The following is a 13,755-nucleotide window of genomic DNA, read 5'->3' as shown; positions in this document are numbered from 1 at the left end:
GCAGCTGCCGCTCACGTTTTGTTTAGTTTTCATTACTTCAATAGGTACGAATTATGAAGACGGCAAGTTCAGTGACTAATAGGCGTATTCTATTATATACTGAATAAGATTGCCATTCACCCTTCAATTATTCATCAGTTATAGTATTTTAAAGTTTGCAAGTGCGCAACTCGTAGTTCGTACTCCAAACCGCCGAAATCTGCGTGGATTGCATCATTTAACAACAATAATAACAATATATATGACTGTAGCTTTCGCGTATTTTACTGATAAGCCGATAAAACAACAACAGAATAATATTGTATTATAGTTGAAGTCGTTTAAGAGGATTGGCTGCTCTCACGTCTCGCCCGCCCAATCTTTCCGGCCTACAGTACTGTTAATTGCTAACCGTTTGCGCGTGTGTCCGTTACGAGTGTTTACAATTATTGTTTGATGAGTTAAATTAAATTTTCTCTAACGCAGACAAAGCGGCATCTCAGTTTTTCGCGGTTTTTCTTTGTCCCTTCGTTTTGCAAACGTCCGCTAGTCAGGACTTTCGTTTTTTTTTAGTAGTTAATCGACGGTATATCCGCGGACAACACTATCACCTTCACCACCACGCGTGCAACACAAGTAATAATATTAAATATTTGTCTATGTATTTATTAGTTTGATATTATCTTGCCAAAATAAAATCTCTCGTCACGCAATATTCTTCGTTTACGGCCATCTTTTCTTCGAGTTTGAATTAGACAAAAAAAAGATCGTTTATAACTATTTTACCCGTGGTCGTGTCCTTTCAGTGTAGTTGTACATATATTGTTGTTCTCTTCACTAATTCGAGGTCAAGTACAACACGTTGATAATATTTTCACATTATTATTATTATTCCCTTTATAGAATCATTTATTGCTATATTATCCACCATACATTTAGTGTTTGGTGCTCCAGCTGTTTATTTTTTGCTTGCACTAATTTAATAAATGCATGTTTTAATAATATAATGTACCTAATTTTTCGTCTACAAATTTTTTTTTAAATCTAATTATTTAAGTAACTTTATGATTATTTCTTGTACACATCAGTATTGATAATCTACAATTGTTCATTGTCAGTTATTTTAGCTATGGCCGATCAAAAACCAAATGAGAATCAAAATTCTGAATTTTGTAAGCCCAAGGTAACAATTGTTTGATAAAATAATTCAACCATTTTTTTCTTTCATTGCCATGTATCTATAACCAATTGTTGTAGGATCCCAAAGATGTTGAAAAAGCTCAAGAAGAGTGTATGAAGAAACAGTATCAAATGAAATCAAATTGGCCTCCAGTCAGTGGTCATTCTGCCCTCCTCCAAAAACGTTTAGCCAAAGGGGTAAGAATAATTTTATGGATCATAATAGATTTAATATTCTTTATAGTTAGAAAGTATATCAACAATATTATATTCCATGATAACGTTTTAGCTATTTGGTGAAAATTAAAATAATTTTTAACTTGATTTATGAAACTTATATTTTTTTAAATATATTATGCTCGGTCATTGATAAAAAAAAACATAATATTAAAATTAAGTATATATTTTTTAACCAAATTTTGTAATAATAATATCTTTAAAATAATGTTTAAAATGCTATTAATTTGGTTTACAGCAAAAATTTTTTGACTCTGGTGATTATCAAATGGCCAAACAGGCAGGTAATGGTAATAAGTTGATTAATAATCGTCCTGTGCAACAAGTATTGGGTTTTGGTACTGGAGATACCATACCCACACCAGACACAGTTCCGGCGCGCAAGACGTCCATCATTCAGCCAAAATTTAACTCAAGTTCCACTCCATCATCCACTACGTGATTTGTGTGTTTAATGGGTTATTAATATTTATTTACATTTATTTTATTCAGTAATTTAGTTCAATCAAATGTTAATCATTTTAATTTTGTTAATGTTATGACTTGTGGCCCATGGAATAAACAAAAATGGCCATTTGATTAAGCTATTTTTTTTTTTTTTAATAAATTTATCTTTAATAAGTATTGAATTATATGTATTATTTATTGCATTATATTTCAATTCTATCTTAACGCTCATAATAAAGCATTTTTTCCAACAAAGTACTTATGATTTTTTAAATTATTGTTATTGGATATGTGAGCACATTAATTTGAAAATGTTGCTTTAATCTGTAACTGTAGTGTTTAGATGTGTTATTTTTAATGGGTTATGAACATAGGCACAAATAGTGAGTGGCTTAGCCGCCCTCCCTCCCCCCCCCAAAAAAAAAAAACAACTAATGATTAATGATAATTTAAAAGCATTATAAAAGTATCCAGTATACACCTATCCTGATCTACAGGCTCCCTCCAAATTTCAAACACTTTTTGTGCCTATGATTATAAATACTTATGATGTATTAAGTTTAACAACTACAAATTATTCATGTTTTTTACAATGTATGGATAATATATATACAATTTCAAATTTGTGATTTAATAATTAAATAAAATTAAGTTTTTTTTAATAAAATGTATTTAAATATTAATCTTAATTATAAAATGATAACACTGGAAACTGACTATTAATTAATAACTTTAAATTTTACTATTTAATTAATTTGTTGAACGTGAATTTAATCATAAAAACTTATACCTATATCTTTTTTCTCACTATTCAATAGAACTGATTTTATATCACGGACACAAGGCAAAATTATTTTTATCTGAATAATTTAAATTAATTAAATTAGAGTATTGGCAATTAGGTTTTCTACACAATATTACCAACTTATTTTTTAACTATTAGGATTTTGGGTATCTTTAAAGATAATAATATATCAATATTAATATTAGATTTGAAAATAATTTTCCTTTTTTAATATAACTGAATATGTTACATAATTTAAGTAAAAGGGCTCTGTTCTATATACTAGGTGTCCAAAAAATCCTTGCAATGAATATGTTAAATTTGAATTTAGTAATATACTAAATATGAAAAACGATTCTGAACGAAGACCAGTAGCGCAACCAGGAATTTTTCAAGGGCGTTGTCCGCCAGTAGTGTATACAGTAATTCCTCAATATATTTCCAAATTTGTTAGTATACTGTGAGCAAAACTTATGGTTCGGGGGGGGGGGGTGTATTGTTATTAGTAAAGTAATTTATTTCACTGTTAGTAATACAGAAGATTGAAATAATTTTTGTTGAAAATATTATTCTTGAAATTCTCGTTTTTTTTATAAAATATATTATTATATGTCTCCAAAACTAATGGTTTGAACTAAAACATAATAAATAACATTTTTATTCCTTGTCCGAATACAAAAATAAATTGTGCATGTATATTTTAAATATTTTTAGTCATCTATAAGAACAACCAGAGCCCTTTCATACAATATCAGGCCCCTGTACTCAAGATCCATCAGCTCCTCCCCTCTTATTGGCACTGAGAACAACTAATGTGGAATCTTGTATTAAATTTTCAAGCTTTTTAACAGTGAATAACATTTTTTTTACTTTTGACAGGTACCTTTCATGATAATAATATAGTAAGTAGTAAGTATATAATCATTTATTTACAATAATTTAAATTTTTAAGGGAATTATAAGTATTTTTAATTATTAACATTTTACATACTCATAACTCGCTAATAAATTAAAATATTGTGAAACACCTACGAAAAAACATAGATAATATCCTTATCTTTAAGTTTTATAAGGTCATTTAACTCTATTATTTATGTTAAACACAAAATTAGAACTGTTGAACTATATTTTGGTATGGTATGCAGCACATGCCGGTATGACGTCGTTTTAAATAACATGTATCCAAATAAATTTAATAAAAATGAATAATTACATTGAACGTTTAATATCGCAAGTGTATTTAAGTCTTCAGGAAAAGCATAGTGTTTTAAAATATACCTTATATTTTCACAATTTAAGAACTCATAATAATTCATAATAAATTAGATTGTTTTGCTACAAAGTAAAAAAATTAAAGGCTAATGGTAGTTTATATTTTAATTAATAATTTTTAATATTTTTTTTTTAAATTGTACATATTCTATAAAAAAAAAATCATCAACTTAGGTACATATTTGTAAGAAGTACTGATTTTATTTAACAGATATCAAGAACACTATATTGTTTTATACATTGTCTATTGGACTTGGATTATTCTTCGACTTCTTTTGGAAATTTTGTGTTGTAGTATGGTACGTATTGTAATACCAATTTCCAGTCAGTGAAATAACACAGAAAGGTGAATCCTGTAGCGCCATACAAACCTGCACTAGGAACACTGAAAAATATAACCCAACAATTAATGATTGGGCCATAAAAGTATATTTTAAAATTATATTATTCAGATAAAATAAGACCTAAATTTGACCTTAGAGAATTATCACATTAACCAATATATTACTCTTGAACATTTGAAACATTTTACTTACTATTTGAGTGACTGGTAAATGTACCGTTTACCAATTAATTTCGATACAAGACTCATGTTGAATAGAGGAAATGTTGAATCTGCAAAGATTTAAAATAATGGGCAGACGTGTACTTTAATAATTTATGTTTAACAGATTAAGTTTCACTTGAAAACTGCGAAGATGCAGAGTGTTCGGAAAGAGTTAATACAAGTGATATTGACTTTACCATATGATATTTATCAGAAAATGCTGTTGATAAGATTTATACCTTCCATATGTATCATCTTTGGTTCATTGGTATTAATATTTTGGCGGAATTACATTTTAAACTGTCGAGTTTAAATATACAACTTAATAATGACATAAACATTAAATATGTCGCTATAAAAATCTTGGTAAAGAATAAAGCTATTTTAGCTATTATACATGATCAATGATCATACATAATTGATTGAGATTAATATTAAGGTTATATGAATTATCAACAATATATTGCATTATGTTTATGTATATTTAGTGGTTATTTGTAAAATATAAGTTTATGTTTATCGACATTTGTGTTTTTACCAAAACATTGGTTTAAAATATAAATTAAAAGTTTAGTTACTTTTAACAGTTTACGATTTATTATGAGAGAATAATGTAATATACAGATTTTTTATTTTGTAATATTAATGAGCAATGAGCTAAACTGCTAATAAAAGAATATCGTGAAATACAATCGTTTAGCGTTTAGTCACTTTGTACAACGTAAAATGTGAATGTATCGCATCGAAAAAAAATCGTACTGTGTATGGATGTCAAATGCTTATGTGATTTTTTTTATAAATGTTTAAATTTAGAATTTCGGCAAGATCCGTAAAATCTTGAAAATTTTAAAATTATTTTGTAATAAAACATGCATGAAATCTTCAATTTTTATAGCTAAGATATGAAAATTTGATAAAATGTTCCTCATACAATAACTAAAATATTTAAAAAAAATATATATAAACACTATTATTTTTTTATTATATTTTATTTGCCGAAGTATCGCCAATGAGCGTCCACCACTCAAAATCTAGGTATTTAACAGTCAAGACTCTTTAGTCTTTCGCTTATAATAAAAAAAATTATGCATATTGTTTTATAGATTGTGTAACATATATATTAATAACAATGAGAATATATATTTATTATATTTGCAATTCAAATTTGGACAAATTTACGTGTTTTAACAATGTTCATTATTTTTTTTTATAAATTTAAATTCAAAAACATTATTCATAGCGATTTAAAACTGTTATGTGTATATACTGTAATATATAAAATTTATATCAATTTTTGTTAGTTTTATTTCATACTTTAATTTAATCCATTAGGTTCATTTATTTTTACGCGCCTGTTTGAGTACCAATATGTTAGGTCATTTAAGTGGCTTTGGAGAGAAGTTGAAATTAAGTCAGGATCGGTGTGGGTGGATTACTTTATCGTCAGCATATTCGGCTATTTGAGTATTTGGATTGGTGGGTTGGTCTGATGAGTATATATTGAATAGTGTTAGCAATGCAACTGCACTTGGAGAAACACCAACTAAGATTGGGAAGATACTAGAGCATTTAGTTCCTGACCTAACAAGGAAGTGGTGTTTGTTAAGATATGATTTAAAAAAAGGTAATATGGAAAGTATGGTAAATTTAATATTTATTTAATTTTTAAAGTTATTTTTTATTTAAAAAAAAAATAATAAAATAAAATATTTAAATTTACAATATTATTATTCTGTATTATGCTTGTGTTTTGTAATAAGTGATTTTGACCTAAGATTTCTTAAGTCATAAAAAAAAGTGTAAAAATGCGTAATTTATGTGGCATGTATTCACTATTCATCTATTATTTAATTACACTGGTTTCAATGACTTAATGGCCATAAGATTGCAAGTCTAATAATCTAACTAGTTAAATAATTTTAAAAAATATTTTAGTATCCTGAGCCTCCACTAATTCTGTGTATTTATTAATTCTACATTCATCTAGTCTGATACCGGCTAGTTAACTGAGAGACTCTGCAGTGAATAAATTTAAACTTATGTGGCTATAGAGAATATTATCAAATAGAAATAGTAAAAATGTAAATTGTATTTCTTTTAATATTATTATACTATTATAGTAATCTGGTTATATTACAGAATAAATACATTTTGCACTTATATTTAATACTGATACATAGTAAATGTATTTTTTTTTACTTCAGTTAACTGCAAGTACAGCATAATACTTTATATAATATGCAATAACGTCTAAAATATACAAATTAAATGGAAAATAATTATTTTTCTGTAGTTTCAAATGTAATCACAATTGACCACTTGTAGAATGTAGATGATAATATTTTTAAAATAGTAAAATAAAATGTGTACAAAAAGTTGTTCTATTAATTTTATATTATTTGTAACTGAATTTTTATTTGATTTTAATCTTCATACAATAAATAAATAGATAAAATTATGATTTTATTCAACACAATATTTACATGTTAATATTACACTACATAAAAGGATATTAAGTAATATTACAATTTCCAAAGTTGAACAATGGCATTTCCAAGTCCATCCCCAACAAAAATAACTTGCAAAAATCCAGCCAAAGTGACAATCGCAAGAAGAGTAATAGTTGCATGTCCAGCTTTGTTAGCCAGCTTTCCTACAACTGGTACACGTAAATAGTCAACTACTAATGCTTCAAGTCCCCTTAAAAAATAAAAAATAAAAATATGTATGATTAACAATTATATTTTTTTCAAAAATGTACTCAACATATTATTGCAAATTATCTATTTATATCTTACATTTATTAAAATACTATATTTAGATAACTAGTATAAAAATAAAAAGTTTTTTATTTTAAATAACTAAACATCAGATATATCAGAAAAATATATAAGTTAGTCAAAATAAATTTATCTATTAATCCTATATTGATTAATGATTTCACTCCTTCTAAGAGAAGACATAACCCATATGTATTTTCTATAAATGTTTTGTTTGTCTTACAAACGTACAATAGTAATTATGTTGTTAGTATTACAGTAGAATCCGCTTATTTGGGACATCGCATAAAGGGAACAACTGCTTAATAGAGACAGATTGACAAAGTCCCAAATGAATGTATCGGTTTATTAGTTATTCGATTAATCGGACAGTCAATATTAAATAACTAAATTATGTATATTCCTATAAATAAATAACACTATAACATTAATTTTAATAATATCATGGCATTACCAGTAAACATGAAGACTAATACTTCCTGCTAATAAAGTATCGATTATTGGTGATGAATATAATACTGCAGCCGGAAATAATCCCATAAGTGCAATAGAAACAACACGTTCAGCTCTCCAAAGGCTTGCATAATTCTTTCCAGTTTTAACAGCTGCAGTACTTCCAGTGAAACGAGCTATTATTGGAGCAGTCAATAAAGGCTTCTAAAATCAAACAAAACATCTAGCATGTTGTTGAATTCAAATTGAGTTGCTTATACTTCAGACTTACAGTTAGTGTTTTATTCCCCAAGCGACTAGCAACATTAAACTGATTCACACACTTTGACAATGCATTAAAGGATATTGATCTTTGGGCAGCAAACATCGAATCTATATAAAAATATACCGTTAATATACAAATAAAATTGGAAAAATTGTATGGTAAGACATAATTATAACACAATGTAAATACTTACATTTGGTTTGATGAAGAAGTTTCACACTCAACATTTTGCTTTGGAAACACGGTGAAACAATAATTGTATTTGGTAAATATTTAGTTGTTTGCTAATTTGGACGATAGGCAATTAAATTGTTGCACTTTATAACTTTAATAGTTCATAAATATTAAGGTTTTCAGAATTAAATAATGCACTATTAGTATTGAAGCTTAATGAATATTAAAATAATAACGTTGTCCTTAACATTGCAACATATGTCATATGATAAAACCCAAAACTAGTCAACCCTGCTCCGCAGATAACATAGAATCGTTTATGTTCTATCATCTGATCACTAAATTGATAACTGAATATGTTGATAATATATACCACGTACCATAACAATATATTATATATACAGAGTGATTCTTTTATCATAAAACACTCGTTATTTCAAAAAGTATTCATGTTATTGAAAAAATTTTTTTACATAGTTTCAAGTTGTTTAAAAACAAACGTTTTTATTAAAAAATTATATTTTTAAATTTTTATTCTTATATTTTTTTAAGTTTTTTACTTTTTTAAATGACAACATAGTTTTGATTTCATATTCCGAATAATTTTCTGAGTATTTTGATACATAAAAATCGAATTTAGGACGAGTAGTTTATAAGTTATACGTATTTAAAGTTTAGTCAAACGGAGTAGTGGACATACATTTTGCGGGGTAACCCCGTACCACACCACTCCACGCATCAAAACTTTAAATACTTATAACTCATAACCTACTCTTCTACTTGTTTTTTAACAACTTGAAACTATGTAAAAAAATATTTTCAAAAATATGAATACTATTTGAAATAATGAGTGTTTTATGAATTTATGATAAAAGAATCAGCCTGTATATATTTTGTCATACTGCGGATCATAGTGGCCAGTGTCGACCTGGTGTTAAAGGGCCCTGGCAGGATTTTATTTGGAAGGGCCCCAACCCCCATATTACAAAATGTATTTATTATAATTAAATTAAATAAATCCATACTATAAAAAAATGGTCATTAAAATGTAATACATATAAATTCTATATTTATTATTTTAAATTTAAAAAAATAAAAGTTATAAATTCCCTTATTCTAAATTTAATATAATATAATATTATAAATCTTGTTATTTCTTTTGAAGATTTTGTTATGCCATCTATTAGTTTTATTTTATCTACATTTAAAGTAATATCTTTTTCTATAGCCATAAGCTTTAGTGGTTCTTAATATTGTTGATCATTTTGAATTAATAATTCCACTTTTAATTATTTACTATTATTATATTACTTAGCTCACGCCACAACCGCTGGATATAAAATATACAATTAGTAGTTAGTAGTTTAATACCTATTAAAATACCCATATAAAATACACCAAGAAATACATTTTATTTTCGAGATCAATCATCCATAATAATTATAATTTATATTTATCAAACTACAGCACAATTATAAAACCTGACTAAGATAATAATATAATAAGAAATTAAGAAGTACGATTTACTTATTCTTACTTTAGATTTAAAAATTAAAAGTTAAAACGCTTTCCGGCCACGTGTTCCTCGTAATTATTATATCCAAACGTTTCATTCATTCGTTGCATTTAAATAAACATGTCTTAATCAGACCGTCACTGATAGTGGCAATATTTAAAAGTTCATATAAGTTTGACAAATAGGTTAAATAAGTTCTATAGTTTTTAGATAACAAGCCGTATACGTAGGGGGGTTAGGGGTTCAACCCTCCCAGAAATGTATAAAATAGAATCATTTTTTATCATTAAAATAATAATAAAATAATGTATTTTTAATTCATGTATCATAAATATTTTAAACCTTCCAGAAAATTGATCCTGAGACCTACCATACGTGCTTGATAAATATTATTGTCTATTACTATTTACTAGACTATATAAAAATAAAAATATACATAAAGTATCGGACTAAGTTGAAAGTTCTGTGTTTATAGTGTTTATACGAGCAGCTTCTACAGTTGATACCATATCTAACATAAACTTTGATAGACCCATAGCCTTCTACGTGCTTTTACTACAGAACAATATACCTTATGATGTCTTGTCATAAATTATCACAGATTATTATCAATACTGTATCATAGATTTTGTTATCAAAAAAACAACAAATGTGACCAAATATAAATATTTAATACCTTTGTAGTAAAATCTTTTTTCTTTATAGATTATTCACTTTTATTGTTTTCGTTGTTTACTTACTTAAATGCGTTTTAGTTAGTAATTAAAATTTTTTTTTCCAATGTAACCAATTCAATGATGTCGGCTCGCTCGCCAGATTCGATCGTCCACCGTCGGTCCAACACCAAACAGGTGCATCCGGTGGTTGGACTAAAAAGAGTATCTTTCCATGAAGACGTTATTGAGCCTGGGAATGGGAATCTCATTCAAATACGAATTGGAGAATGTGGTGAAAGAGAAGCGCCTGAAGGACAAGAAGATCCACAACTGAGTGAAACATTGTCCAAAAGTTCAGTTTTAAAATCAAAAAAACAAAAATTTCCATCACTTTACTTGAATGCTTTAAACGTCGATCTCAAATCTCAACAAGTCGTTTTAAATCAAATTAAACAGGAAATGATGAATAAAGAATGTAGTAATGTTTGGAATAAACATTTAGATATGGGATCCAACCAATTGATTAATATAATTAAAAGAGATTTATTATTAAAAACCAAAGAATCTATTTATAAAGTGTGTGCAAATAGCTAACTTCCATAAATCCAATTTAATTATTATTATTTTGTTTCAGATTTATAGAATGCTAAGCACTGGTGGATCTCCTCTATTTGTAGTTATTACAAATATTAGATTTTTTGTTTTAACTAAAAATGTTTACACTAAACGGTTAGAAGTATTCTATAGTTCAAATTTTACAAGCCTAGATTTAATAGCCTTAGGCCCATGTGATCAAACTGCAGTCTTTGTTAGCGAAAAATCAAAAAAATGTACCTTAATAACAGCAATAGATGTTCAATCTGCATTAGAAATGATTGGTAGTCTTGAATATGCTTACAGATGTAGTGGATTTTATGACCCAAATAATGCGTTTGTTGTTATAAATATCAACCATGACGATAAATTATATGAGTCTGTAAAATGTCAAATTTCAATACCTAAGGTAAACCTTTCCTGATAGTTCATAATTTCAACTATATATATGTATTAACAAAATAACATTAAATTAATATTTTTTTTTCTAGGATGAAAAAATAAAATATTATACATGGTTGTGGTATTACAAAGAAAGCGAATCTTCAAATAATTTAAAATCTCATTTAGAAGAGTTTTTAATGGTTAAAAAAGGATCTATATGGAAACCAAGATTTGTGCGTTTAAGGTATTATTGTTATCTATATAGCTACAATACACCATAAAATTTAAAACAAACTGAATAATGTGTAAAATAATTAATATTGAAATATGAAAATAAATTAAATAATTAACTTTAATTTACGTTTTAGTGAAGATATTTTATACATATTTGAACATCCAGATCAAAAGTTACCATGTGAATCAATACCTTTAAGATTTGGCCGATGTAAAAGAGTGAAAAAAATTTGTACTGATCGACCTTATTCTATAGAAATTTTGCTGATTAATTATCCAATAATTTTGGCACCTGCTGATTGTAGTCAAGAAGAAAAATGGTTTAATGCCTTAAGTTATGCTGTGACAGGTGTAAGTTAAATTGCTTTAAATGATACAACAGTTAAAATTTTAATTATTTAAAGTAAAAAAAAAATATGGAAATAAAATATTAGTTTATAAATGTATTCAAATGTAATCTTCTAGTGTAAAAATATTTCATTGTTGATAACGTTTTCAGCATAAAAATTTAAATATTGAATCCAAATTACCTGATGGATACTGTTGTTTGTTGACCAGTAGTCATATAGTTTTGTACAATTTTCCTCACACAATTACAGACAGTATGTTATTAGTCAATATGGATTCATTAAAATTTTCGCCTTCCCCATCACACTACTATGTTATAATTGTAAGTATAATAAGTATATTTTTATTCATAATTAATACATTTACAAATTAAAATTCTTCTTACATATTTCATAAATAAGGAGTGGTCCTGTTACGATGCAACATTAGAAGAAAGCTGCAATGATTGGGTTGTGCATTTTTCTTGTAAATCTAGTTGCGATGAATTTATTTCATGGTTGTGTACTTTAAGACCAGATTTAAATACTTTGGAGTTAGTCGAAAAAAAGTCCATACAGCGACACCTTAAAAATAGTATAACATTACAAAGTTCACTAATTTAACTTATTTCACTACTTTTTATGCTTGTTTTATTTATTTATTATTAATTTTAAGTTGTCACAAAACGATAAAATAAAAAGATTGTGCTTTCAAAATTGTAGGATTCATTATTATTGGTCATATTAATTTTAACTTTAACAGAGTAAAAAGAAAAGGTGCTTATTTAAATTTAAGTTTTTCTTAATTTAAGTGATTTATTATTTGTATATTATATTAAAATGTTGTCTTTAAATTTTAAACTAAACTTAATAAGTTCTTAAGTGGCGTACTTAGTCCTACATTTTGAAGCAGTTTTAAATCTAGAAATTGGGTGACCTTTAGTGATAAAAAAATGTATTCTAGGAAAAAATGTTATGTAAAAAAAATTTGTGTTGGTGATTATTGTTTCCCTTAAGTAGTGCGCCACTTAATTTTTAATGTAATATGTTATGTAATATGTATTAATAATTTATATCTGCAGTGTAATTTAATATAAACATATGTATATATATAATATATTATATATATTGACAAAATGTATAATATTAATTTCTGTGATAGGATTCTTTTAAATCGTCATTGTTGTTTGTCTTGTGCCTAATGTAAGAATTTTTATACTATAATGTGACTGTTTAAAATGTAAGAAACAACCCATACTTTGACACAACAAAATTATATATTATTTATAATTGCTTTATGAAAATACATAAATTTTATTATAATACAAATTATGACTTATTTTTTTAACAAGTAATATATTTGTTTGAGTTTCAGGATGTTAGGTCAAATGCATACATAGCTTTCAAAAAACTTTATTCAAAATCTCAATCAGTCCAAAAAATAATATGCAAGTAATTTAGATCAAATTTATTTTATACAAAGTGCATTTATGTTCAATTTATATTTTAAATTCACTTTAAATCATACAATTAACGTATGTTTATATAACTGTAACTAAAAAAAAAAGTTAAGCATAATGCCGTTTTCATTTTTTTTTTTTTACAAAATTGGAACGAAAAATAGCGTTTTATTCTGTTGATATTTTATTGCTATTCAAAAAATATTATTTTGTAGAGCAATTAATTGAAACTATATATGCCATTTATTATTCATAATGACATCTTCAAATTATTTTATTACTGGTATTATAAAGTATAAACCATATCATACCTACTACACTATTATAGTATTGACTATTGACTTATAAGTTCATAACATCTATAGTAAATAGTTATATTATATGTAATTTGTTTTTTGCAAAAATTACTTCAACCTACCTTATTAATTGTTACTTATTAGTTATTATTAATAGAAAAATAAATACTTG

The 13,755-nt window shown here is 26.2% G+C and overlaps 4 protein-coding genes across 5 annotated transcripts; 2 read left to right on the top strand and 2 right to left on the bottom strand.

Annotated features, from left to right (window-relative positions):
- Positions 1-33: 33 nt before the first annotated feature.
- On the top strand, positions 34-2,270 carry LOC113560858 (cAMP-regulated phosphoprotein 19-B). Of its 2 annotated transcripts, none has more exons than XM_026966967.1 (4): positions 34-615; positions 1,107-1,162; positions 1,237-1,356; positions 1,634-2,270. In XM_026966967.1, the coding sequence occupies exons 2-4, from the start codon at positions 1,109-1,111 to the stop codon at positions 1,835-1,837; spliced, it is 378 nt and encodes a 125-aa protein (XP_026822768.1). In that variant the 5' UTR covers positions 34-615; positions 1,107-1,108; the 3' UTR covers positions 1,838-2,270. The 2 variants fall into 2 exon arrangements, with proteins under 2 accessions (XP_026822768.1, XP_026822767.1); XM_026966966.1 differs by having other exon boundaries at positions 35-615; positions 1,098-1,162.
- A 1,798-nt stretch (positions 2,271-4,068) lies between these two features.
- Positions 4,069-4,629, bottom strand: LOC113548876 (cytochrome b-c1 complex subunit 10-like). Its single transcript, XM_026949962.1, has 2 exons — positions 4,435-4,629; positions 4,069-4,283 (listed from the first exon to the last, which is right to left on the bottom strand). Exons 1-2 carry the CDS (start codon positions 4,488-4,490, stop codon positions 4,157-4,159), a joined length of 183 nt encoding a protein of 60 aa, XP_026805763.1. The 5' UTR covers positions 4,491-4,629; the 3' UTR covers positions 4,069-4,156.
- Positions 4,630-6,887: 2,258 nt separating this feature from the next.
- On the bottom strand, positions 6,888-8,395 carry LOC113548880 (succinate dehydrogenase [ubiquinone] cytochrome b small subunit, mitochondrial). The gene is made up of 4 exons (XM_026949970.1): positions 8,137-8,395; positions 7,950-8,050; positions 7,680-7,882; positions 6,888-7,145 (listed from the first exon to the last, which is right to left on the bottom strand). The coding sequence occupies exons 1-4, from the start codon at positions 8,168-8,170 to the stop codon at positions 6,968-6,970; spliced, it is 516 nt and encodes a 171-aa protein (XP_026805771.1). The 5' UTR covers positions 8,171-8,395; the 3' UTR covers positions 6,888-6,967.
- A 1,641-nt stretch (positions 8,396-10,036) lies between these two features.
- LOC113561324 lies at positions 10,037-13,071 on the top strand. Its single transcript, XM_026967668.1, has 6 exons — positions 10,037-10,865; positions 10,924-11,292; positions 11,375-11,511; positions 11,636-11,852; positions 12,001-12,171; positions 12,251-13,071. Exons 1-6 carry the CDS (start codon positions 10,428-10,430, stop codon positions 12,449-12,451), a joined length of 1,533 nt encoding a protein of 510 aa, XP_026823469.1. The 5' UTR covers positions 10,037-10,427; the 3' UTR covers positions 12,452-13,071.
- The last annotated feature ends 684 nt before the right edge of the window (positions 13,072-13,755 follow it).

This window comes from Rhopalosiphum maidis, chromosome 1 (assembly GCF_003676215.2).
Source record: "Rhopalosiphum maidis isolate BTI-1 chromosome 1, ASM367621v3, whole genome shotgun sequence".
Classification (NCBI taxonomy): Eukaryota; Metazoa; Arthropoda; class Insecta; order Hemiptera; family Aphididae; genus Rhopalosiphum; species Rhopalosiphum maidis.
The sequence above is the reverse complement of the archived record's forward strand: the minus strand, read 5'-3'. Positions and strand labels throughout refer to the sequence as shown.